Raw genomic sequence first — 24,205 nt, forward strand, 5'->3', positions numbered from 1 at the left:
TTTAGGTCGTCGCCACGGTTAGCATGGCAGGCTCATTGCTACCTTCCAAATGTAGTGGGGGTGGGGCTTCGGTGCGTCTTGCGAAGAATAAAAAGAGCCACGCCTGCTACGCTGGGCGGGACTCTAGTGGTGTTGGCACAGAGTGGATTCTGGTCGAGACCTCTGGGTGAGTCCGGGTTCCCATTGCCCCTGCAGTGTCGTTCCTTCTGGGGTCATTAGCGAGTACTCGGCTTCCCCAAGATCTACCCGCCGCGGATTTTTGGTAGTCTTCGACTTTCTGACGCTCCCATCCCCCCAGTTCCCGGCTGGTGTTTCCGCACCGGTAGCCAAGTGCGCTCTACTAGAATGGTAGGGGATAACCGCCCTCCCCCATGAATTTTCCAGGTAATGTCTCAAGGGTCCAGTAACTTCCCCAAATTCCCATTAATACTGTAGCGACGCCGGAAATACTTCTGTCTCCCAGAAAAATCCCAGTAATCCAGCATTCCTCACTATCTTCCAAGGAGCATAAGTCCACTCTCATGCTCAAACGACCCCAGGGATTGTCCACCCAGTCCCCGGTTTTCCCAGTAATAGTCCTGCATTCCTGAGTCAGTAATTTTCCAGTGCCCCTAATAATTCTAGCGTCCCCAGGTTACATCGCCCAACAATGGCACCAGCATCGTTCCCCTAGTGATGCTTCGCACCGTCTGAGACCCCATAACTTTACAATTGAGTGACAGTAAATCTCCAGTATCAATCAGTAACATCTTGAGAGCCCACTCCACTCCGAGAATCCCAGGACCCTTCCGAGACCTCGACATCCCCAGGACACCTTGTCTGGGAGCTCCCAGCGGCACCCCCACGGACCCTATCCCCTGGGTCTTCCCCGGGGCAGGCTTGAGTTGGAAGCCAGGCATCTCCCCAACCGCTTAGCTTATAGCTCTAGTTTTCACAGGGAGTACGGTGGTGCAACCTAGGGGTCGGTGGGTCAGAATTGACCAATCCTGTAGAATAGAGGCCTGTGTGAGGAGCCGTGCCCTTCGGGGACCCGTGCGCTGGCTGCTGACAGTGGCCGCCGGCCGGTTGCCCTGGGATGGCGGTTGCTGGTCGGCCTGATGCGTAGCTGAAGTGATACAGACGGGGACCCGGGGACCCGCCTTATTCCCTATCCCGGACCCCGAGGTCAATTTGCCCTATCCCTCTGCTCAGCCGCATTCTTCTAGCGGCCCCCGCCCCCCGGCCCCGGCAACTGGTACGAAGGGGCAGGGCTTGCGGCAGGGAGAGGGGCGGGCCCAGAGTGATGACTTGCACGGATTCCTCCTACTTCTAGATTCCTAGGATTCTGGGCTACCAGACTTGTCGCCCAGCCTGAAAGAGCTGATGGAGGCCCCGCTGCAAACAGGAATGGTAAAGCTCGGAAGTTGTGAGGCGCCGCGGGGACTACAACTCCCGACGTGCTCAGCGCGCATCTTCGCAGTCCTGCGAGAACTGGGCTGCCTCTGTTCAGGCGGAACTACGTTTCCCGGCGGGCACCGCGGGCCGCGGAGCAGTGGGGAAGAGTTGTGCCCCACCCGCCAGTCCCTACACGCACTGGGAGGGAGACACGCTGGCCGGTTCTGCACATGGGGACGCCGAGGCCAAGAGCGACTCTGAACTTCTCGGGCGCGGGCGTGGCGGTGTGGAATGGAGTCTGTCCTGGACCCCAGGGATGGCTCGGCGGGGCGGGTATGCGATGCACAGCCGGTGCCGTTCGTCCCACAGGTGCTGGGAGTGATGATCGGAGCTGGAATCGCGGTGTTGGTCACGGCCGTGCTCATCCTCCTGCTAGTGCGGAGGCTTCGAGTGCCGAGTAAGGAACCGGAGGGCCCCTCTGGGAAGGCTGCGTTGTGGGGAGCTGAAATGGCGGGTCCCGGAGGCAGCAGAGATGGGATTTGCTCGGGTCTGCGTGCTGTGTCCCCAGCTCTGTCGCATGGAGTCTGCGCAGAGCTCAGAGTGCCCCTCTCCCCCTATCCCCAGAAACCCCAGCCCCGGATGGCCCACGGTATCGATTCCGGAAGAGGGACAAAGTGCTCTTCTATGGCCGGAAGATTATGCGAAAGGTGAGTCGAGAACCACCTAGGACTCCTGCTGACCACACAGAAGCCCTGCGGTTTACCTAGTTATTACTCTTTGTAAACCCCTCCTTCTTGGTTAAGCACTTATGTATCTGAATCTCTTCTTCCCCAACGTCTGAACTGGCAGTTGACCCATCCTTCCCTTTAATTATTCTAGGTGTCGCAATCCACATCCTCTTTGGTGGACACCTCAGTCTCCACCACTTCTCGGCCACGCATGAAGAAGAAACTCAAGATGCTGAACATTGCCAAGAAGTAAGGCTATGCTGAGTATACCTGGCTCCGGAAGCTATCTCATGGGCCTTTTGAGTGATCATCCCACACTGAACGGTTTCAATCCCATGGACAGTTTTGGAGTCTTCCCATGTTAGAGAGGCTATCTCAGAGCTTCCCAATACCGGAATGCTGTCTCTGGGGTCTCTGTCCTCTAAGGGCTACTTAGTGATATACCCTACCAATGATATCTCTTTCTGAGGTACCTAGGAGCTATTTTCTCCTCCATCAGTATCTCTGACACCTTGTCATACAGTAGGGGCCTATATCTGGGATCTTTGTGTAGCCTATTTCACGGATTTCCTCACACAAAAGTTACCTCATTGGAGTTATCTCAGGTATTTCTGTGAGCAGTTAGAGGGGCTATCTCTAGCTTCTCTTCACCACGGGTTATCTTAGCAGTCTTCGTATGTTAGAAAACATCTCTCTATATCACCTACTGTGGAGTTCTTCTCACTCTAAGGAGGCTATGTCAGGGGTTTCTGTTTTCTAGGAGTTATCTCAAGAATTTTCTTGCACTAGAAACATTCAAAGGACATCTCAGGGGTGCCTGTCATTAGCAAAGGGCTCTCTCAGGGTTTCTGAAGAAGGCTTTTCCAGGAATCTTTCCAAGTTAGGAGCTGGCTCTGAGGTCTGACATCATGCAGCCCACTTCATGAGACATCATGAATATTTTTCTCAAGAGTATCTTCACACAAATTGGGCATCCCAGAGCTATTTGACCAACAGATGTCCTACCACATGACTTTCTTTGATTTGAGAAGGGCTGTCTTTAGTTCTGTATGATCAGACACTATATCTCGTGTGCCTACATTTTAGTGTCTGTACACCCTTGAGGACCTTCCCTGATGTTGTCATGACCATCAACATCCTGAGGGCTAGCTCAGGAATCTATGACCTGGTGAAGGGTTAGTTCAAGGACATCACTGTTCATAAGAGGAGCTATATCTGGATTTTTCCATATCATGGAGTTTAATTTAGGAGACTGTTTATACTAGAGGGTCTATCTCAAGTATCTTGTGACCAGTGCAGGGGCTTTCACAACAGTACCTGACTTGCAGTGAAGGGCTTTCCGAGGTCCATAAATAGCAAAGAGGCTCTATCTGGATTCTTCACGTGTAATGAGGGCTTCTTAGGAGTTTCTGTGTCCATCAAAGAGGCTATTTCAGGGTTCTTTGAACCCTGGGAGAAAGGGTTATCTCAGGGATCTTAATAAAGAACAGAGAGACTGTATCTGAGGTTTTCTCAATAATAGAAGCTATCCTAGGGGTCTGTGTACATTAGACAGGCTGTCTCAGGAGTCTGGTAAGTGATTACTGGGAAGACTATGTCGGGGTCCCATGACGAATGGAAACCTTTCTTTTCTAAGGCCCATGTCTTCGAAGCTATGTCAAGGTTGTGACTAGAGAGTTCATCTCAGGCCTGTGACTAGTGGAGGGGTGACCTCAGGGTTTTATATCAGGATTGAGCAAATTTTTTCTGTATAAGGCCAAATATTAAACATCTCAGGCTGGTCACATGCAATTCCACTCTAACTATTCAACTCTGCTGTTGCAGCATGAAAGCGACCACAGACAACATGTACATGAATGAGCATGCCTATGTTCCAGTAAAACTTTGTGTACAAATAGAAGTGGGAGCACTGGCCAGATAGCTCAGTTGGTTAGAGCATCATCCTGAAGCACAGAGGTTGCCAGTTCGATCCCAGGCCAGGGCACATACAGGAACAGATTAATATTCCTGTCTCTTTGTCTCACCATCCCCTTCTTCCCGCTCTAAAAACATCAATAAAGTTTTAAAAAATATTTTAAAAAAAGAAGTGGGAGTCTGGATTTGGCTAGTAGGCAAGAGTTTGTTGACCCTTGTTCTGTGTGACCCTGGGAAAGGGGTTTGTGAAGGTCTCAGGTCTGTCTGAGCCTTCTCCCTGCCAGCTCCGTATCTGTCTCTTCCCACCAGGATCCTGCGCATTCAGAAAGAGACACCAACACTGCAGCGGAAGGAGCCCCCGCCTGCCGTGCTCGAGGCTGACTTGACAGAGGGAGATTTAGCCAACTCCCACCTGCCCTCGGAGGTGCTCTACATGCTCAAGAATGTTCGGTTAGTGTTGGGGTGCAGGCTGAGGGCTGCAGAGCTGGGTGCTGATCTGACCTCCTGCATTCCTCCTTCCCTTCCCCCATCCAACAGGGTGCTGGGCCACTTCGAGAAGCCACTCTTTCTGGAGCTCTGCCGGCACATGATCTTCCAGCGGCTCGGCCAAGGTGACTATGTCTTCCGGCCCAGCCAACCAGATGCCAGCATCTATGTGGTGCAAGACGGGCTGCTGGAGCTCTGCCTGCCAGGGCCTGTAAGTAGACAGCTCGTGGGGGCCCCGCAAGGAATGTGGGCAGTGGTACAGTGGCCATTGGGGACAGGCACTGCTGTTGGTCAGTAGAGTTGGTGTTTTTTTGAGATGTGCAGACAGGAGTTGGGAATAGATGCCCAAGGGCATCTGGGGTGGTCAGTGGTTGCAGTTAATTATGGCCAAGAAATGGGTGTTGGTTGGAAGGTTTGGTGGGGTCAGAGATTAGGGCATCAGTGATCACTGGGTAGGTAAGTGTGAGGACCAGTGGTGTGGTTGGAGGTGGAATGCTGGTTAGCAGGGCAGGTACAGCCCTGGTCACTTTTCCCACCCCCATCCCTGTGTGTTCCAGGATGGGAAGGAGTATGTGGTGAAGGAAGTGGTCCCTGGAGACAGCGTCAACAGCCTTCTGAGTATCCTGGATGTCATCACTGTGAGTGCCAGTTTGGGGTGGCAAGGAGGCTGGAATATAACGCCACAGCCAGTGGATGGGGTTGGAGAGGGTTCCCTCAGCGGGCCCCCAATCTCTGATATGATCTTGATATTGCCAGTGGTCCCTCAAGGCACTGGAGTTAGAAGGAGGTGTGGGAGCAGTGAGGGGTTACAGTCCCTGACTGATTCTCTTCATGCCCCCTTACACTCAGGGTCACCAGCACCCCCAGCGTACTGTGTCTGCTCGCGCAGCCCGAGATTCCACAGTGCTGCGGCTGCCAGTGGAGGCCTTCTCTGCCGTTTTTAGCAAGTACCCTGAGAGCCTGGTGCGGGTGGTGCAGGTCAGTAGGCCTTTTACCTTCCTCCATTGCCCCCCTCCCCATGGTGGGCTAGAACCCAGCAGTCTCTCAAACTGTGCCTATCAGCCCTGAGCAGCCAGACCCCGGCGCTGCCTGACTCCTTCCATTATTTGTCTCATCCCATCTCCTCAGGCTTCTGCCACCTCAGTGTGGGATTCCTCCCTGACCCCTCTCTGGCTCCACTCTTCCCTAACGCTTCCAACATTGGCCTTGGTTCTGCCCGTCCATGACCCCACCCCTTTAATGCTTGGTCCTACCTTTCTCTGGGTCCTGTTATCCCCTTTGCTGACTCGCTTGCTCCCTGGCCCTGCCCTTTGCAGATCATCATGGTGAGGCTGCAGCGGGTCACCTTCCTAGCCCTCCACAACTACCTGGGTCTGACCAATGAGCTCTTCAGCCATGTGAGTTACTCAGGGCACAGGGCTGGAAGGGTAGAGTGACACATGCCTCCCAGGACTTGCCACAGCAGTACTTTGTGCCCTCAGGAGATCCAGCCCTTGCGCCTCTTCCCCAGCCCTGGCCTCCCAGCTCGCACCAGCCCTGTACGAGGCTCCAAGCGCGTTGTCAGCACCTCAGCAAGTGAGGAGCCCAGGGAGGCCCCTGGCCGGCCACCTGACCCCACTGGGGCCCCTCTACCTGGACCTGCAGGTACCTGAGATGACCCCTGCTGGAGCGCCCACAAACTCTTAGCTAGCCACCCAGGTCTCAGTCCTGTCTGGTCCCTTAGGGACTCGTGGCCTCAGCCCCATGGGCTCATTGAAATGACTTTTCCTAGTCTCCCAGTCCCCAGGGACTCTGAGTTGACTACTTCTCAGGCCTCCTTCAGGTCTCGTAAGAGCCTGAACATGTGTCTCCCTCAGGGGAACCTGTGAAGCCCGCATGCTCAGAAGCCCCAGCAGCCCCCTTGCTGAGCCGCTGCATCTCCATGCCAGTTGATATCTCAGGTCTGGGACTTGGGCTGGGAGGTGGAGGTCATCAGGCTTCTGGGTTGGAATGCAGGGTGGCCAGTCTTGATATTTCTTTTTTTTTTTTCTTTTCTTTACAATTTTAGTTACTGATTTTACAGAGAGAGGAGAGAAGGTGGGGAGGGGGGTTGGAATGAGAAGTATCAACTCGTAGTTGCTTTTTGTATGTTTCTTGACCAGGAAAGTCCAGGGTTTCCAACCTGCAACCTCAGTGTTCCAGGTCAACACTTTATCCACTGTGCCACCACAGGCCAAGCAGTCTTGATTTTTCTTATCAATGAAATGGGAACCCTGGCAGCACTTTCTGCTCACTTTTTCATGGGTGCTCATTGAAATGCCCTTCCAACTGTGGTGAGGATTCTAAGGGAGTGCAGTCATTGATTTGGCATGTCTGCACGGTTGTGGCAAAGGCACAGTGGTACTGCTAGCCTAGACTGCAGTTATGGTCACTCTCATTTTTATTGCTTTTAGGCTTGCAGGGTGGCCCTCGCTCAGACTTTGACATGGCATATGAACGTGGCCGGATCTCTGTGTCTCTGCAAGAGGAGGCCTCAGGCGGGCCCCAGACAGCCCCTGTTCGGGTAGGGCCCTGCTCACTCTACCCTCCCCCCAGTGGAGGCCCCTGAGGAGGAAAGTTGGTTGGGAGCAGGGAGGTCACATGCCCTGCCCCACACAGACCCCCACTCAGGAGCCTCGGGAGCAGCCAGCAGGTGCCTGTGAGTACAGCTACTGTGAGGATGAGTCAGCCACTGGTGGCTGCCCCTTCGGGCCCTACCAGGGCCGCCAGACCAGTAGCATCTTTGAGGCGGCAAAGCGGGAGCTGGCCAAGTTGATGCGGATTGAGGTAGGTAGCCCTGCCAAGGGGTCTGAGGAGGAGGTCCAGAGTGGGGGAGGTCTGAGTAGATCAGTCTCAACCCCCCTCCCTCCCCAGGACCCCTCCCTCTTGAACAGCCGAGTCTTGCTACATCATGCCAAAGCCGGCACCATCATTGCCCGCCAGGGGGACCAGGTGAGGCTGACCCCTGACCTCTAACCATACAACTGTGACCCGAGACCTCTCTCTGATCTCTGATCCTTGCTCTTTGGCTCTACATGTAGACCTCTTAGTCTATGACAGGGGTCCCCAAACTTTTTACACAGGGGGCCAGTTCACTGTCCCTCAGACCGTTGGAGGGCCGGACTATAAAAAAAACTATGAACAAATTCCTATGCATACTGCACATATCTTATTTTAAAGTAAAAAAACAAAACGGGAACAAATACAATATTTAAAATAAAGAACAAGTAAATTTAAATCAACAAACTGACCAATATTTCAGTGGGAACTATGCTTCTCTCACTGACCACCAATGAAAGAGGTACCCTTCCAGAAGTGCGGCGGGGGCCGGATAAATGGCCTCAGGGGGCCGCATGTGGCCCGCAGGCTGTAGTTTGGGGACCCCTGGTCTATGATTTCCAATCCCTTACTCTTGGATCCTATGACTGACTCCTAGCTCATGCACCCTTGTCCTCTGGACCAATTGACCTTTCACCTCCAACCCCTGAATCTTTTTGGTAGGACCCCAACTCTTAGCTGCAGGTCACTTCCTCAGAAATGTTGCCCTGCCTAGGCCAGATTTTGTAGAGCTGAGAACAGCTCACATCTATGCACTAAGCACATACAATTTTACATCCTTTGAATATAATGTCCATTAGAACTGTGGGCTCCACAGGAGCAGGAACTTGGTTTTCCTGCCTCTGCAGCAGGCAACACAGGGCAACATTTCTGAGGAAGTGACCTGCAGCTAAGAAGGAGTGATGGGAAGGAATTAACTAGGTGTAAGGGGAGGGAAGCATTCTAGGCCAAGAAAGCTGTGCGCCAATATCCTGCGGTGGGAAGGCGAGTACTGATCTCTAGGTAACAAGGAAGCCAACAGGCCCGCAGTGGAACAAAGGAATGGGGAACAAAGGGAATTTTTTACCTTTTGGTGATAGTTTTATTGAAGTGTAATTCACATACTTATACAATCCACCCACTTAAAGAGTACAATTCAATGTTTTTTGTATATTTATAGAGTTGTGCAACCGTTACCACTATCAATTTTAGAACATTTTTGTCACTGTGAAAAGCAATCCCATACACTTTAACTATCACTTTCCTACTTCCTGACCCCACCCCACCCCAAGCCCTAACTCTTAGCTGCCTTGGCCTTTCCTGCAACCTGTTTTCTGACCTTGTGATTTTGCAATACACGCTGATATTCTTTCTAATTTCTAATCCTGGGCCCCTGCTGGTATGATAAATGTATACAAATTGGAATGGTGATCCAGACGCCATGAACTAACCCCAGGAGCTGGCTAGACTTCAGTGCCTGCTGGTAGCACCCAGAGGTGTAGGAAACTGCCCCATGAATTCCTCTATTGTCCATATGGGGATACTGAGGCCATGATCTCACATCAGAAAGCACAGAGGAGGAAGCCTCTGGAGGGAGGGGCTAGATTTGAAATCTGGACTCTGGCCCTTTTTCTTGTGAGACCTTGGGTGAGTCATCTAGGAGGTTCTCCACTTCCTCATCGGTGGAATGGGAGTAATTACAGTAACTGTCCACTAGCATTAAAGAGGAAATAATTCTAGCTGCCTAAAGTTTATAAGGAAGTTTATAAGCAGCAGCTCAGGGGTGACACAGAGGGCAACATGACATAGGTACTGAGACCGAAGCTCCACTTGTGGGGTGGAGTGAGGGGTGCCTGGCCTGGTAGCTGCTGGAATACTGTTCTATCATTTGATTAGCTGATTCACCTGTCACCTTGAGCTGCTTATTGGTTCCTGCAATAACCCAGAGGAAGTTGGGTAATGCTTTTGCCAGCTGTTCGTGGAATGAGCTGAGGAAGTATAGTCGCACCATGGCTCTTGTGACAGCTTCTGGTCCCTGCTTATGTCTGGGAGACCCTGTTGGGTTTCAACCCAGCCACTCCAGGCTTGTCAGAGTCTTCCCAACAATACTGTGCCTACCTCTGAAATGTCACACTGGTTTTCTTTTTTCTTCTTATTTTTAGAGAGAGACAGGAAGGGAGAGAGATGAGAAGCATCAACTTGTTGCATGTCTTTAGTTGTTCATTGATTGCTTCTCATACATCCCTTGACTGGGGGGCTCCAGCCAAACCAGTGACCCCTTGCTCAAGCCAGCCACCTTGGGCTGAAGCCAGTGACCTTTGGGCTCAAGCCAGAAAAGTCCATACTCAAGCCAGTAACCTTGGGGGTTTAAAACCTGGGTCCTCAGCATTCCAGGTCAATGCTCTATCTACTGCACCACCACCTGGTCTGGCTGATGCTTTTCTACCTGGAGAATTTTGTCCCTCCACAGACATCTGGCAATATAGAGAGATGTTTTTATTGCCTTGGGAGGGTACTACTGGCATCTAGTGGTCAGAGGTCAGGGATGCCAGAAAGCACAGGATAGCTTCCCTACAGCAGAATTATCCAGTCTAAAATGTCAGTAATGCTAAGGCTGAGAAACCCTGCTTTACACAATATTTCCCAAAGTGTTTCATGAAACACCTATATCACAAGGGATGTGTGGCCAAATAGGTTTGGGAAATGCTGGCTCTTTCATCTCTTCATGGAAGCTCTCAGTGAACATCATTAGCATATTCAAGGTTCTGAGAAATCCTGCAGTAAAGAAACTTGCTTCCCAACCTGATGGCAAATGTCAACCTAATATTAGTAACTCCCATTCACATCCCAGCCTAGAAATTGTCTTAGAAGGTTCCAGCCTGTGTGTATGTCTCCGGGGGTTGTGCCCTCTCAGGGACCTGCCATGTCTTGGCGTTCACTGGGGCTTTGTGAGGTGCTAGACAGGTTCCTATGGTGGGTAAGGAAGACATCTTTTCATATCTGGGCAGTTTCTGTTTCTTATTTATAAAAGGGTAAAAAAGACAGGCTAACCAGAGATGAGTGGGGCACCTGTTCATACTGAGTGTTTGCTGTGTCCTAGGTCCTGCTAGACAGGTGTCCCAAGCCCTGTGTTGCCTGCTGCAGAGGCAGGAAAACCCAAGTTCCTGCTCCTCTGGAGCCCACAGTTCTAATGGACATTATATTCAAAGGATGTAAAATTAAAATTGTATGTGCTTAGTGCATAGACGTGAGCTGCTCTCAGCTCTACAAAATCTGGCCTAGGCAAGGCAACATTTCTGAGGAAGTGACCTGCAGCTAAGAAGGAATGATGGGAAGGAATTAACTAGGTGTAAGGGGAGGGAAGCATTCTAGGCCAAGAAAGCTGTGCGCCAATATCCTGCGGTGGGAAGGCGAGTACTGATCTCTAGGTAACAAGGAAGCCAACAGGCCCGCAGTGGAACAAAGGAATGGGGAACAAAGGGAATTTTTTACCTTTTGGTGATAGTTTTATCGAGGTGTAATTCACATACTTATACAATCCACCCACTTAAAGAGTACAATTCAGTGTTTTTTGTGTATTTATAGAGTTGTGCAACCGTTACCACTATCAATTTTAGAACATTTTTGTCACTGTGAAAAGCAATCCCATACACTTTAACTATCACTTTTCTACTTCCTGACCCCACCCCACCCCAAGCCCTAAACAACCACTAATCTGTTTTTATAGGTTTGCTTCTTCTAGATATTTCATGTAAATGGAATTCTACACTGGCTCTGTGCCTGGCTTCTCACTTCTCACTGAACATCATGTTTTCAAGGCTTATCCACATTGTAATGTATGTCAGTGCTTCATTCCTTTTAAATTTCTTTAGAGAGAAGGAGGGAGAGAATAAAGTTCTACTTATTTATGCATTCATTCATTGATTCTTGTATGTGCCCTGATGGGACATTGAACCCACAACCTTGGCTGTAACCAACTGAACTACCTGGCTAGAGCCACTCTAACATTTTTTTATCCTAGCCCTATCAGTGGGTATGAAGTGACATCTCATGGTTTTGATCTGCATTGCCTTAATGATTTATGACTTTGAACATCTTTTCATGTGCTTATGTCTTCTTTGGAGAAGTATTTATACAGATCCTTTGCCTTTTTAATTTTTTTTTAAGTGAGAGGTGGGAAGATAGACAGATTCCTGCATGCACCTGGACCAGGATCCACCTGGCAACCTCTATCTGGGGCTGATGCTCTGCCCATCTGAGGCCAGTGCTCACAGCTGACTTATCTTTAGCACCTGAGGCGGAGGCTCCACAGAGCTATCTTTGGCCCAGGGTCCTTGCGCTCAAAACAATCGAGCCATTGCTGCGGGAGAGGAAGAAGTGGGAGGGAGAAGCAGATGGTTGCTTTCTCCTGTGTACCCTGACTGGGAATTGAACCTGGGATATCCACAGGCTGGGACAGTGCTCTACCACTGAGCCAACTGTCCAGGGCCGATTTTTTGTCCATTTTTAAATTGAGTTGGTTGTCTTTTATTACTGAGATAAGATTTTTATATATGTTTCTAGATTCAAGACCCTTAGCAGGTAATATGATTTTCTAATATTTTCTCCCATACTGTAATTGTCTATTAGTTTTTTTCTTTTTGACAGAGAGAGGGATAGTTAGGGACATACAGACAGGAAGGGAGACAGAAGAGAAGCATTAATTCTTCATTACAGCACCTTAGTTCATTGATTGCTTTCTCATATGTGCCTTGACTGAGGTGGGAGGGGGCTACAGCAGACTGAGTGACCCCTTGCTCAAGCCAGTGACCATGGGGTCATGTCTATGATCCCACGCTCAAGCCAGAAACCCCACGCTCAAGCCGGTGACCTCAGGGTTTCGAACCTGGGGCCTTTGCATTCCAGTTCGAGCCACTGCACCACCGCCTGGTCAGGCTCCCTTCATTTCTTGATAATGTCTTTTGAAGTTCAAAAGTTTTGATTTAGATAAAGTCCAATTCATCTATTTTTTAGTTTGTTGCTTGTGTTCTGGGTGTCATATTCTAGAATCCATTGCCAAATTCAAGATTATGAAGATGGATCCTTATATTTTTCCTGAAGAGTTTTATATATATATATTAGTATATATATTATATATATAAAGATTTTATTTATTGAATTTAGAGAGAGGAGAGACAGAGAAAGCAGGGGAGGAATGGGAAGCATCAATCCATAGGTAATTGTCTCTCAAATGTGCCTTGACTGGGCAAGCCCAAGGTTTCAAACCAGTAACCTCAGTATTCCAAGTCAATGCTTTAATCCACTGTGCCACCACAGGTCAGGTTTACATTTATATATTTCATCAATTTTGATATGGTATAAGGTGAGGGTCCCAGATGAGCAGAGGATTTAAGCTCAGCCATGCCCCTGTGTTGGCACTCCTTGCAGTCTCTTGCTGGCAATGTTGAAAAGAATTCATGGACCTTAATCTAGGCTCAATAGGTCGGTGATCCACTAGTAATGTGTTCCCTGGAATAATATGGAGATATACATGCTGCTCAGTTGAGCTATGCAAGCCCTCCCTCAAGGCTTACAGTGGAGTGAAATAACCTGAGTTGGGAGTGGAAGTGTTGGTCCTGTGCTCATCTCCTGGTCCTTGCCCCAACAGGACGTGAGCCTGCACTTCGTACTCTGGGGCTACCTGCATGTCTACCAGCGCATGATTGACAAGGCTGAGGATGTGTGCCTGTTTGTGGCACAGCCTGGGGAACTGGTTGGGCAGCTGGCTGTACTCACTGGGGAGCCCCTCATTTTCACGCTGCGAGCCCAGCGCGACTGCACCTTCCTGCGGATCTCCAAGTCTGACTTCTATGAGTATGACCAGGCCCTATGTTGGGGTGGGACGGGTGCTTCAAGAGCCCTAACCAGAGTCCATTCTACCACGGTACCATGGGAGAGACTATCCCTCTGCACGGCTTACACCCTAACAGGACAGCTTTGGCCCCTTCCAGTCCCACCCCCAGGGTTTCACCCACTCTGTCCACTCCCTACGGGCAGTTTCAGGACCCCCCCCCCCCATCCCATGCATCCTTAACCTTCATCTACAGGATCATGCGCGCACAGCCCAGTGTGGTGCTGAGCGCTGCGCACACGGTGGCTGCAAGGATGTCACCCTTTGTACGCCAGATGGACTTTGCCATCGACTGGACGGCCGTGGAGGCGGGACGCGCGCTGTACAGGTTCCGCCCCGCCCCCACCCCGCCTCTCAGGCCTGCCTAAGATCCTGCTTGACTCTGTATGACCTTCCCCCAACCCCAGACAGGGTGACCGCTCCGACTGCACCTACATTGTGCTCAATGGGCGGCTGCGCAGCGTCATCCAGCGCGGCAGCGGCAAGAAGGAGCTGGTGGGCGAGTACGGCCGCGGGGACCTCATCGGAGTGGTGAGCTGGTGGCACCACTCACCTCATCTCCCCCGCTGCCCTCATACACATCATCCCTGGGAATCTCACGGATTGGTGAACATGGTCCTGGACCTGTGACCTTGCCCAGTTGACTTTTTCCAGCTCCTTTTCATGGGCAGAAGTGGGGGAACCTCATCGGGGTGGTGACTCTGATCTGACTCTGTCCACCTCTCACCATCAGAAGAGGGAACCCCACCTGGATAGTTCCCTATATATTCCCTCTCCCTGATCCCTAATGGGCTCCATCTGAGGGGGGAGGCGGGGGCCTATACTGAGTAGAGCATAATTGCCTCCTTGCTGCACCGACAATAGACCTCCCCTTTACCTATTCCGTGCCTCTTGGCTCAAGCAGCTCTGGTCCTCCAGGTGGAAGCGCTAACACGGCAGCCGCGTGCCACCACAGTGCATGCGGTGCGCGACACGGAGCTGGCCAAACTCCCCGAGGGCACCCTGGGCCACATCAAGCGGCGATACCCACAGGTGCGACTCAGTGGGGTGGGCTGGTTTCCCGTGGGGCGGGGCCTAACGTCTAGAGGTGGGAAAGGGAAGGCAGGGATTTTAGAAGTAGGGCCCAGGGAAGGGAAGGGTGGGGCGCGCCCAGCTGCCCTTCCAGTATCACTCCACCGCAGATCTCTAACGCCCTAGGTCGTGACCCGTCTCATTCACCTGCTGAGCCAGAAAATTCTGGGGAATTTGCAGCAGCTGCAAGGACCTTTTCCAGGTGAGAGCCCGCAGGTCCACAGGAATGCTGGGGTGTGTAGTCAGACACTTAGTTCATACTGAGGAGTGAACCCTGCACCCAGCACATGCTGGGAAAGAATCCAGCTAGGGACTGGTTTGAAGGAGGATGTGGGGTTCAAGTTTGCCAGCGTGCTCCTGGGGAAACGGAGTGTTAGACTCAGAACACACTTGCTCGTGGAATCTAAAGTATCAGTTGTGTTGCAGGGGTGGAGTCTTTAAGGGTGTTGTTTGTTTTGGGTGTCAGGACTTGGCTTAGGGGTGGAGTCTGCATCCTGGGCAAGAGTATGCTGGGAAATGGAATTTGTTGCATGGTGTGTGGGCCTCAGGTCATGTTGAGAAGTGGCCTCTGTCCTTGGGTATGCTGGGAGGTGTAGTTTGGGACCAGAGTGCAGTGGGGAAATGGAGTCAGATTTTTGTGGAAATATGGGTCTGAGATTGTCAACCTCTATGCTCCCTTTTATCCCAGGGGCTTCTGCCCCATCAGCCTTGACTCCAGCTCCCCAGGGTGGTGTTAATAGTGAGCAGTGGCCAAGGACTGCATCATGCCCAGGGTCTTTCCTGGATAGTTTTTTTCCACACAGTCGTGGCCTTCTCTCCTGGCTGCTCAGGCCACCCTCGATGTGCTTCTTGGGCAGCCATGGAGGCAGGGATGTTAGGATCTGGGGCTCCTGAGAGCCTCTCTGTTGATGCTCTCAGGAATTTCCCAGTGAGCATCTGGTACAGGTATGTGCTAGGCACTATGCTTGGCACAGAGGTGGGAGAGTACACAGATAGACAAGGCCCTAGAAGGGCTGGCAGCCCGGCCGGCAAAACATCAGACAACTACTGTGACAGTAACTAAAGAGGGTCTTGATTGAGGGTGTCTAGCTTTTCAGAGGACAGGAAGCTGAGATTTGACAAATTAGATGGGGCTAGACATTGAAGAGGACTTCAAAGGCTCTGCACACAGGGTTTGGTGGTTTTGAAACATTTCAAAGAGGAAAGTGCATGATGGGGAGAAACTGGGCGAGGAGCAAGTCGTGTAGGGGCTAGGAGCCATGGAAAGGCATTCAAGCCTGTTCAAACTGTTATGGGAGGCAGCTGGAGGTTGTATGAGGTCCACACAAGTGATGGAGATTAATGGGGGTCTAGAGTCCTAGTGGAGAAGCTGGGAAGCAATAGATGGGTCAAAGGTATATACTTTTTTTGCTTAGTTTTGTGTTGAAGACTATTCAGTGGACAGGCATCAGGCCAGAAGTGGGGGCACCGATAAGTCCACACAGGCACAGTGGGGAATCGGAATGGTAGTAGAGTTGTTTAATGGGTGCCATGGAGAACATGAGGGCCAACATTGAAGGTTGGATGACCAAATCTTATCAAGCGAGGGGGCAGCCTGACCTGTGGTGGCACAGTGGATAAAGCATCGACCTAGAATGCTGAGATCGCTAATTCAAATCCCTGGGCTAGCCCAGTCAAGGCACATATGCTTTGGCTCCTCCCCTTCCCTCTTTTTCTCTCCTAAAAATCAGTAAGTAAAATCTTTTTAAAAAAAAAAAGAGAGAGAGAGAGAGATGGGCAACATGAAGCTGTGGGTTCAGGACTGAGGTCATGACCTTCACTGTGGTTTCACTAAGTCTCAGCTGAGGGACAGGGGCAGGGATTTCTGAGAGGAGGAGGAGAGTCTCCCTCTCTGGACACAGGACTGCATAGCAGATTATATCCTTTGTGGTCTCAGCAGGCTCGGGGCTGGGTGTCCCCCCTCACTCGGAACTCACCAACCCAGCCAGCAACCTGGCAACGGTGGCTGTCCTGCCTGTGTGTGCAGAGGTGCCCATGGTGGCCTTCATGCTAGAGCTACAACATGCTTTACAAGCCATTGGTCAGTTGGGAAAAGGGTTGTGGGTGAAAGCCAACCACAGGTCTGTGTGGGGCATGGTGCATGTGGGTGGGGCATTGGCCAATGAGTGGAGATACCCAGCTGATTCATGAGGGGGTAGGGTAGAAGAGGGCCACAGGAGTGGGGTTGGGTGGTATTCTGTTCTAGGAGAGGCCCCAGCTCTGTAATCTGGGTTCCTAACCTCCTTTCTTACACATCCTTAGGCCCCACACTCCTCCTGAACAGTGACATCATCCGGGCACGCCTGGGTGCCTCTGCATTGGACAGGTGTGTGTTGGCGTGTAGGGGATGGAAGTGCAAGGGATGAGCTTGAAGTCTAGGATTCTTTCAGATCCAAATTTAGATCTAGGCTGTAAACTGAGGTGCATGCTTCCCACCTATCCAGTCAGTGGAAATTTAGCCCTGGAAGGTGTAAGTTCTCCAACCCTGAGCAGTGGAGCCATAATGGTCTCAGGTACATGTGACTCTTGGCCAGCCCCAGGATGACTCTCCCCCCAACCCCAGCATCCAGGAGTTTCGACTGTCAGGGTGGCTGGCCCAGCAGGAGGACACCCACCGCATCGTGCTCTACCAGACAGACTCATCGCTGACACCTTGGACTGTTCGCTGCCTGCGCCAGGCTGACTGCATTCTCATTGTGGGCCTGGGTGACCAGGAGCCCACACTTGGCCAGGTCTGGAGACCATGTACAGTAACCCTATTCCTGAGACCCATCCCCTGTCCTCCAGTGTCTGGACCAAGCCACATGCATCCTCACTATGGGGTTAGATAAAACCCTAGGGGATCCAAGCTCAGCCAGGTGCTGGGCAAGGAGGAAACCTGGCAATTGGTGACCCCCGCCCTCCACTTTCCTGCAGCTGGAGCAGATGCTGGAGAATACGGCTGTGCGCGCTCTCAAGCAGCTTGTCCTGCTACACCGCGAGGAGGGCCTGGGACCCACGCGCACTGTGGAGTGGCTCAACATGCGCAGCTGGTGCTCCGGGCACCTGCACCTGCGCTGTCCCCGACGCCTCTTCTCTCGCCGAAGCCCTGCCAAGCTGGTAAGGGTGGGATCCAAAGGAAAGACCTGTCTCCAGACCTTTCTGGGCTGTGGCGTGTGGCTACTGGAGGAGCGTGGCTTAAGGACCTGTAGACTGGGGCCTGGAGATCCAGATGCTGCCTCCTATGCCCCTGTCCTCATGGGTCGTCTCTCTTCCCATCCCAGCATGAGCTGTATGAGAAGGTGTTCTCAAGGCGCGCAGACCGGCACAGCGATTTCTCCCGCCTGGCGCGGGTGCTCACGGGCAACACCATCGCCCTGGTATTGGGTGGGGGCGGAGCCAGGTGAGGGATTTGGCCAGTTCTGACAGGGTGGGGCCTGGTCCTTAGGGATGGAGCTTACTCCCTGGGCATGATTCCCATAGGGATGGGGCTGGCACCTTGTTCCTGGTCCATAGGGGAGGTGGGAGAAGGTATTCTCCTGGAGCTGCAGCCTAAGGGATTCCCATTGGGTCACTGGGTTTTCTCCCCTTTGTAGGGGCTGCTCACACATTGGAGTGCTGAAGGCATTAGAGGAGGCAGGGGTTCCTGTTGATCTAGTGGGCGGCACTTCTATTGGCTCCTTCATTGGGGCCCTGTACGCCGAAGAGCGAAGCGCCAGCCGCACTAAGCAGCGGGCCCGGGAGTGGGCCAAGGTGTGTTTGGGCCTCCCTACCCCAGGAGCAACCTAAAATGTCCCACAGGGGCTTCTGATTTTCTCCTGACCTTTTCATGACTTAAGGACTTTGGGTTATCCCTAGCCACTTTTGTTAGTGACCCTAATCCCCAACTCCCAGCTTGAGCAGTCAGCATTCTTAGTGACTATTGACCCCAAGTGATTCTTGTTTCACCCCAGCTGGCCCCCTTGCCCCTAGAGCATGACTTCAGTGCTGGAACCCGTGCTGGACCTCACGTATCCTGTCACTTCCATGTTCACGGGATCAGCCTTCAACCGCAGCATCCACCGTGTCTTCCAGGACAAGCAGATTGAGGTATGCTCTCTCTCCACCCCCACTCTGTTCCTGCTCCTTCCCACAGGTGTCCTTACTTCTCCCTGACCTTGATTCTTGTCCCCATAGGACCTGTGGCTGCCATACTTCAACGTGACTACAGACATTACTGCCTCAGCCATGCGTGTTCACAAGGATGGTGGGTGTCCCTGGCCAGTTCCACAGCAACCACTGTGGCCACGTTGAGGGGGTGCAGGGAGGGCAGCCAAGTGTCTGGGACACTGTTAACATGAGTGACCATCATCCTGACCTGACTGCCGAGCACTAACCGTCACCCACTAATGCCCCAGAAGTCCCAGGTATGTGTGTCCTCAGGTGGGGACCAGGAGAATAGTCAGGTACCTCATCCCCTCACACCATCCCCGCAGGCTGTGTGTGGCGCTACGTCCGGGCAAGTGCCTCCTACTGCCCCTACCTGCCCCCGATCTGCGACCCCAAGGACGGGCACCTGCTGGTGGACGGGTGCTACGTCAACAACTTGCCAGGTCAGCAAGCCCACCAGGCTGGCCGGGCCTCTGAGCGTGTCTGAGAGTGTTTGTGCGTGTCTGTGTCTGTGTATCCTGCCGGGCAGGCTCCCTGTGGCGATACGTGCGCGCCAGCATGACGCTCTCGGGCTACCTGCCCCCACTGTGCGACCCCAAGGACGGGCACCTCCTCATGGATGGCGGCTACATCAACAACCTGCCAGGCAAGTGGCTGCCCACTCGCTCATGTGCACACACACACGCACAGGCAAACAGCAAGCGAGTGGGCCCATGCACAGGCACACGCAGGCAGGCACCCAGGAGGACACATGTGCAAGCAGTTCTGTGCAGGGCTGTAGACAGACACAGTCACTTACATGCTGAAACAGGTATGTGTAGTTGGGAAGCATTTCCATATGTAAGACACACATAGAAGGCACAGATGCGGATGCACACAGCACAGGACCTGGGGATGGGATGGGGCATCTTTTTATGTGCACAGTAGCTGTACATATGCTCATATACACATTCTTGCAGATGCTCGGGTAGCAGGTAGCATACTTATGTGTGTACAAGGTCGATCTCGGGCTATGAGCATTTTTTTTTTGGTTGGGCCATTCCGTTTAATAAAGTCTCAGGACGACAGACAAGGACATAGGCAGAGGAAACCACTTCTCAGGCAAACAAACAGCAAAATGGCCCCTCACCGTGGTGGGCAGGCAATCTGCACATCCACAATCTGCCATCTCTCCAAGCGCAAGCACCCATAGCCTTATATAAGCCATACACACGTGCCGCTGCTACGCACCCACACACCAATCAAAGTGCTTGCAGCCGGTAACCCCATGAGCAAGCCTAACACAGCTGTCCCACGTTCCACCCCTTTAGGGTTGCTTACCTCACAATAGGTACATTACTCACAGATAATAAGTACATGTATTGATGAAATTAGGCATATATCCTCACATACCAGTCCATCCACACTCACCCTGCATGCTTCCTTAAAGGAGCATAAATGTACACACCAAGTTAAGCAGTCTTTCTCACTCTCTGACTTATGTACGGATGAGAGGTGGGTGGGCTTGCAACTTAAAATTTTACATGCCCAGAAGTGTTCATACACAAGTAGGCACATTCGCTAGCTGCAATTCCACAGCCTAGAGGTTGGCAAACTCTGCCCTGCAAGCCAAATCTGGCCCCTGCCTGATTTTGTAAATACAGTTTTATTGACACACAGTCATGCCAGTCATTTACTCATTGTCTGGCTGCTTTTGTGCCACAATGGCTTAGTTGAATAGTTGTGACAGACACCATGTATTTTATAAAGCCAAAATTGTTTGCTCTCTGGTCCTTTCCAGAAAAAACTTGCCAACTCTTTCTTGTATAGGCACTCTATACACATATTTGCACTAACATCACCACACACCTGCATGTGTGTACAAACCCATAGATAGACAGGCATACTTGGATGCACAAGGAAACATAGATGTTGCTCAAGGTCCATCCACAAGGACTGAAATTAATGCAGACAGACCCAGGGGTGTGTACAGAGAGATGTAGGCACACAGAGGTGTGTGTGTTCACAAATACACATGGACAGGAGATGCACACAGATACAGGGACACGGACAGACACATGGACATGGGTATATGTACCTAGACATGCAGAAAAGCTCATGAGATATACATGCAAAGTCTGACAGAGACTTGGTGTTTTTCTGGGCTGGGCCTGCTTATAGGACCCTGTCCCTATACCCCAGGCTCCCCCAGTCCCCTTCAGGGACCCTCAGTGGACCACACAGAACCATGGACACACCACCCTCCCTCCTGGACCCTCCCCCCTGACCTCTGTCCTGCTTTCCTGCTCTTTGTCCCTGCTCTTGCGCTCTGTTCCTTGTCACAGCCCCAAGGTACTTCTTTCTACCCAGATTCTCTCTCCATATCTCTGACCCTTGATCTCCCCCCCCCCAAATATCTTGCTAACTCTTCTCCCTGCATTTCTACGTCTCTGTCTTCCTGTGTCTCTGATCCTTCCATCTCTGTCTCCTACTGTCTTTATGATTCTTTGTCTCTCTGTATCACTCTCCTTCCACATTTCTGTATGTCTTTTTCCTCAGCAACTTAACCCTCTGCCTTCTTTCCCTTTATCCCTCTGGCCGTGGTTCCTCACCTAAAAGCTCCCATATCTGATCCCACCTTCTCCACATCATTAGCATTAATTTCCATGCCACTTGAATGCTGTCATATTGTTTGCATGGGTTGTTTTGTATGACCATTTGCATGATGGTGTCTGTGGGACTGGGATGAACTTTCCTGTTCTGGACCCTGGTGGGGATATTCCCGCTGACCCCCTGGCCCCACAGCGGACATCGCCCGTAGCATGGGTGCGAAGACAGTCATTGCCATTGACGTGGGGAGCCAGGATGAGACAGACCTCAGCACCTACGGGGACAGTCTGTCTGGCTGGTGGCTGCTGTGGAAGCGGCTAAACCCCTGGGCAGACAAGATCAAGGTTCCAGACATGGCTGAGATCCAGTCCCGCCTGGCCTACGTGTCCTGTGTACGTCAGCTGGAGGTCGTCAAGTCCAGCTCCTACTGCGAGTACCTGCGCCCACCCATCGACTGCTTTAAGACCATGGACTTCGGGAAGTTTGACCAGATCTATGTGAGCCGGTGGGAGTGGTCTAGTGTCAGTGTTGGGTTGGCAGAGCTTTATTACTAAAATCTCAGTGACACAAGGGGAAGGATTGTAGGGCTCTTTCCCAAATGGGATCCATGGGGAATAAGACAGAATTGACTAGTGATGTCTGCATTGGGTGTGGCAATGGAATGTGTTGCCCACATGCTGTGCATGAACTAAGCTTACATGCCAGCTGCACTGCCTCAAATACTGTGTAGAGATTTCTATATTGGTGGGAATGAGAACAATGGTGAGGGGTAGAACTGGGTGTATATTATATGCCACTGACCCTGATATACAGCCCATGCCACCTGAAACTGATGGCTAGCTGTTGCCCAGAGCCCTGAGTAAAAAATGTGTGATGCTCTGTCAGGGCTAAGTGGGAAAGCATGCCATGATAGATTAGTGATGCCTGTTATGGGTGTGGGAGGTGGTGATATCCACAGATGTACTATATATTTGGAGAACTTGAAATAAGGTTGTCCCCCACCATCTCATGTCATTTGGTACTTGCCACACTGCATGGGGATGAGTGGGAAAATAACATGGAATGATTAATTGGTAATGTCTGGCAGGGACACAAGATGGAAACATGGGGGCAAGTGTGCTACATATGGCTGACTCTGAAATAGGGGTAGTCTCAGATGCCAGCTCCCCCAAAGTATCAGACTTTTGAAGGGCCAGGGAAGAGGCAGGTATAGTGGAAATAAGCAGAGAGGACAAGGCAGAGAATATGTGGGGGAGTTGCAGCATGGGTGGCCCCAGCCCCCTCTCCTCCTACAGGACGTGGGCTACCAGTACGGGAAGGCTGTGTTTGGGGGCTGGAGCCGGGGTGATGTCATTGAAAAGATGCTTACAGACCGGCGGTCTGCTGACCTTATCGAGAGCCGCCGTGCAGATGTAAGCCTGGGACTTCCCAGCCCCTCTGGGTCTCTCCCAAACCTCTGATGACCCCAGATCTCCCTGGGCTTCGGAGCTCCTTTGACCAGAGAGCTTCCCTCTGGGATCTCTGAGCCCTCAAGGCATCCAGTACCCCTACTCCATAGGAGCCCCTGAGCCCCTCACCCATGCCGTTCCACAGGTACTGGCCTTCCCCAGTTCTGGCTTCACTGACTTGGCAGAAATTGTGTCCCGGATCGAACCCCCCAGCAGCTATGTTTCCGACGGCTGTGCTGATGGTGAGGGCATCTCCAGGGGTACAGCTGGGCCTGGGGTCAGTCAGTCAGTGGGACATGGCTGGAAATGCCAGACTAGCCTAGGTCCCCTCACTTTAACGCTGCTCCCTGAATTCAGGGGAGGAGTCGGATGGCCTGACGGAGTACGAGGAAGACGCAAGACCTGACCACTCACGGGATGAAGGTGGCTCTCCTGAGGGTGCGAGCCCCAGCACTGCCTCCGAGATGGTGAGAGTGGACTGCCTGGAGCCCACAGCTGGAGTGACATGGTGGATGTGTGCTGAGTGATATATACTGAGGTCCCATTCAGTGTAACGCTTATATGGAACTCCTGTTCCTGCAGGAGGAGGAGAAGTCAGTTCTCAGGCACCGGCGCTGTCTGCCACAGCCTTCCAGCTCAGCTGCAGATACCTGAGGACCTGCAGGGGTCCCCTGGGGTTGGGCTGGGGGTTGGCCCTGTGGGATCACTCCCTTCTGCCTGCTGCTATGCCTGTGACCCCTTCGGATCCCCCTGGACCTCCCAGGCCCACACACTGGATTATTGCACCTCCAAAGGAGGGCAGCACTGATAACCCTGAACACTCCTTCCCAATAAACCTTTCACTCTCTGACATGGGTCCATGTCATCTGTGGGTTCAGGGCCATCTTGCCCCACCTTCCATACTCAGGATAACGGGCTGGAGCTTGTCACAGTGACCCATGCACCCCTCTCAGGCTGAGCTCCATAGCCTGTGAGTGCCATCCCAGAATCACCTGTCGTCTCACTTGGTGCTGGCTCCAGACCACAAGGCCTCCAAATGCCTTGGGTGCCTGACCTGACACCACTCATTTTCCCTATTAGGTTCCATAGCCTCTGCCCCTGGGCTGGTCCTACTGCGTGTAAGTACCCCCAAGTTTTCTGTGTTCCTCCCGTGTGCACTGCTGAGCCTGGTTTCTGAAAGACACTCCATCTGCACATATGTGTACACACACATGTACACACAGGCACAGGGCTCATTAACTTTATTCTCAGAGGCTCCCAGCATTGCCCCTACTGGGTGCTCGGCTGAGGTCACACAGAATGAGCCAGCCCTTACTATGTGCTCTTGCTCATTGTCCTGGTGTGTTGGTTAAGAGCTTAGGATTGTGGAGCCAAATTGCCTGATGTAAAACCTAGCCTGGCCTCATAGCGATGGCCCTGAGATCCTTACCAAAACTCTTTGGGCCTCAGTTGCTTCACCTATGAAGTGGGGATGCTGATAGTACCTGCCTCATCAGGTGTTTCCATTACTGGATTCTTGTCAGAGGGGATGGATTAGAGAGGCCAGGGTTGGAGGCTGGAGACCAGGGAGAGATGACAAGGCCTAAATTAGGTCAACGGACATCAAGATGGTGCGGAGGGACAATGCCAGAGAAACATTTACCGTAAAATTTGGCAGAACATAGAGATTGGTGAGCAGTAGAAGAGGCGAGGCTACAGGTGGG

At 52.0% G+C, this 24,205-nt stretch overlaps 1 protein-coding gene across 2 annotated transcripts; it reads left to right on the plus strand.

Annotated features, from left to right (window-relative positions):
- Positions 1-103: 103 nt before the first annotated feature.
- On the plus strand, positions 104-23,352 carry PNPLA6 (patatin like phospholipase domain containing 6). 2 transcript variants are annotated; one of them, XM_066343473.1, is made up of 34 exons: positions 104-166; positions 1,313-1,389; positions 1,744-1,831; positions 1,999-2,081; positions 2,254-2,351; positions 4,326-4,466; positions 4,554-4,713; positions 5,060-5,140; positions 5,352-5,480; positions 5,819-5,899; positions 5,984-6,146; positions 6,359-6,442; positions 6,935-7,044; positions 7,140-7,307; positions 7,395-7,472; positions 12,985-13,190; positions 13,424-13,555; positions 13,635-13,758; positions 14,146-14,259; positions 14,425-14,500; positions 16,235-16,378; positions 16,600-16,663; positions 16,901-17,069; positions 17,254-17,436; positions 17,601-17,719; positions 17,913-18,069; positions 18,289-18,405; positions 18,493-18,562; positions 18,995-19,111; positions 21,250-21,551; positions 22,350-22,466; positions 22,648-22,744; positions 22,860-22,969; positions 23,085-23,352. In XM_066343473.1, the coding sequence occupies exons 2-34, from the start codon at positions 1,363-1,365 to the stop codon at positions 23,154-23,156; spliced, it is 3,981 nt and encodes a 1,326-aa protein (XP_066199570.1). In that variant the 5' UTR covers positions 104-166; positions 1,313-1,362; the 3' UTR covers positions 23,157-23,352. The 2 variants fall into 2 exon arrangements, with proteins under 2 accessions (XP_066199570.1, XP_066199571.1); XM_066343474.1 differs by having other exon boundaries at positions 16,238-16,378.
- Positions 23,353-24,205: the final 853 nt, after the last annotated feature.

This window comes from Saccopteryx leptura, chromosome 6 (genome assembly GCF_036850995.1).
Source record: "Saccopteryx leptura isolate mSacLep1 chromosome 6, mSacLep1_pri_phased_curated, whole genome shotgun sequence".
Taxonomy (NCBI): Eukaryota; Metazoa; Chordata; class Mammalia; order Chiroptera; family Emballonuridae; genus Saccopteryx; species Saccopteryx leptura.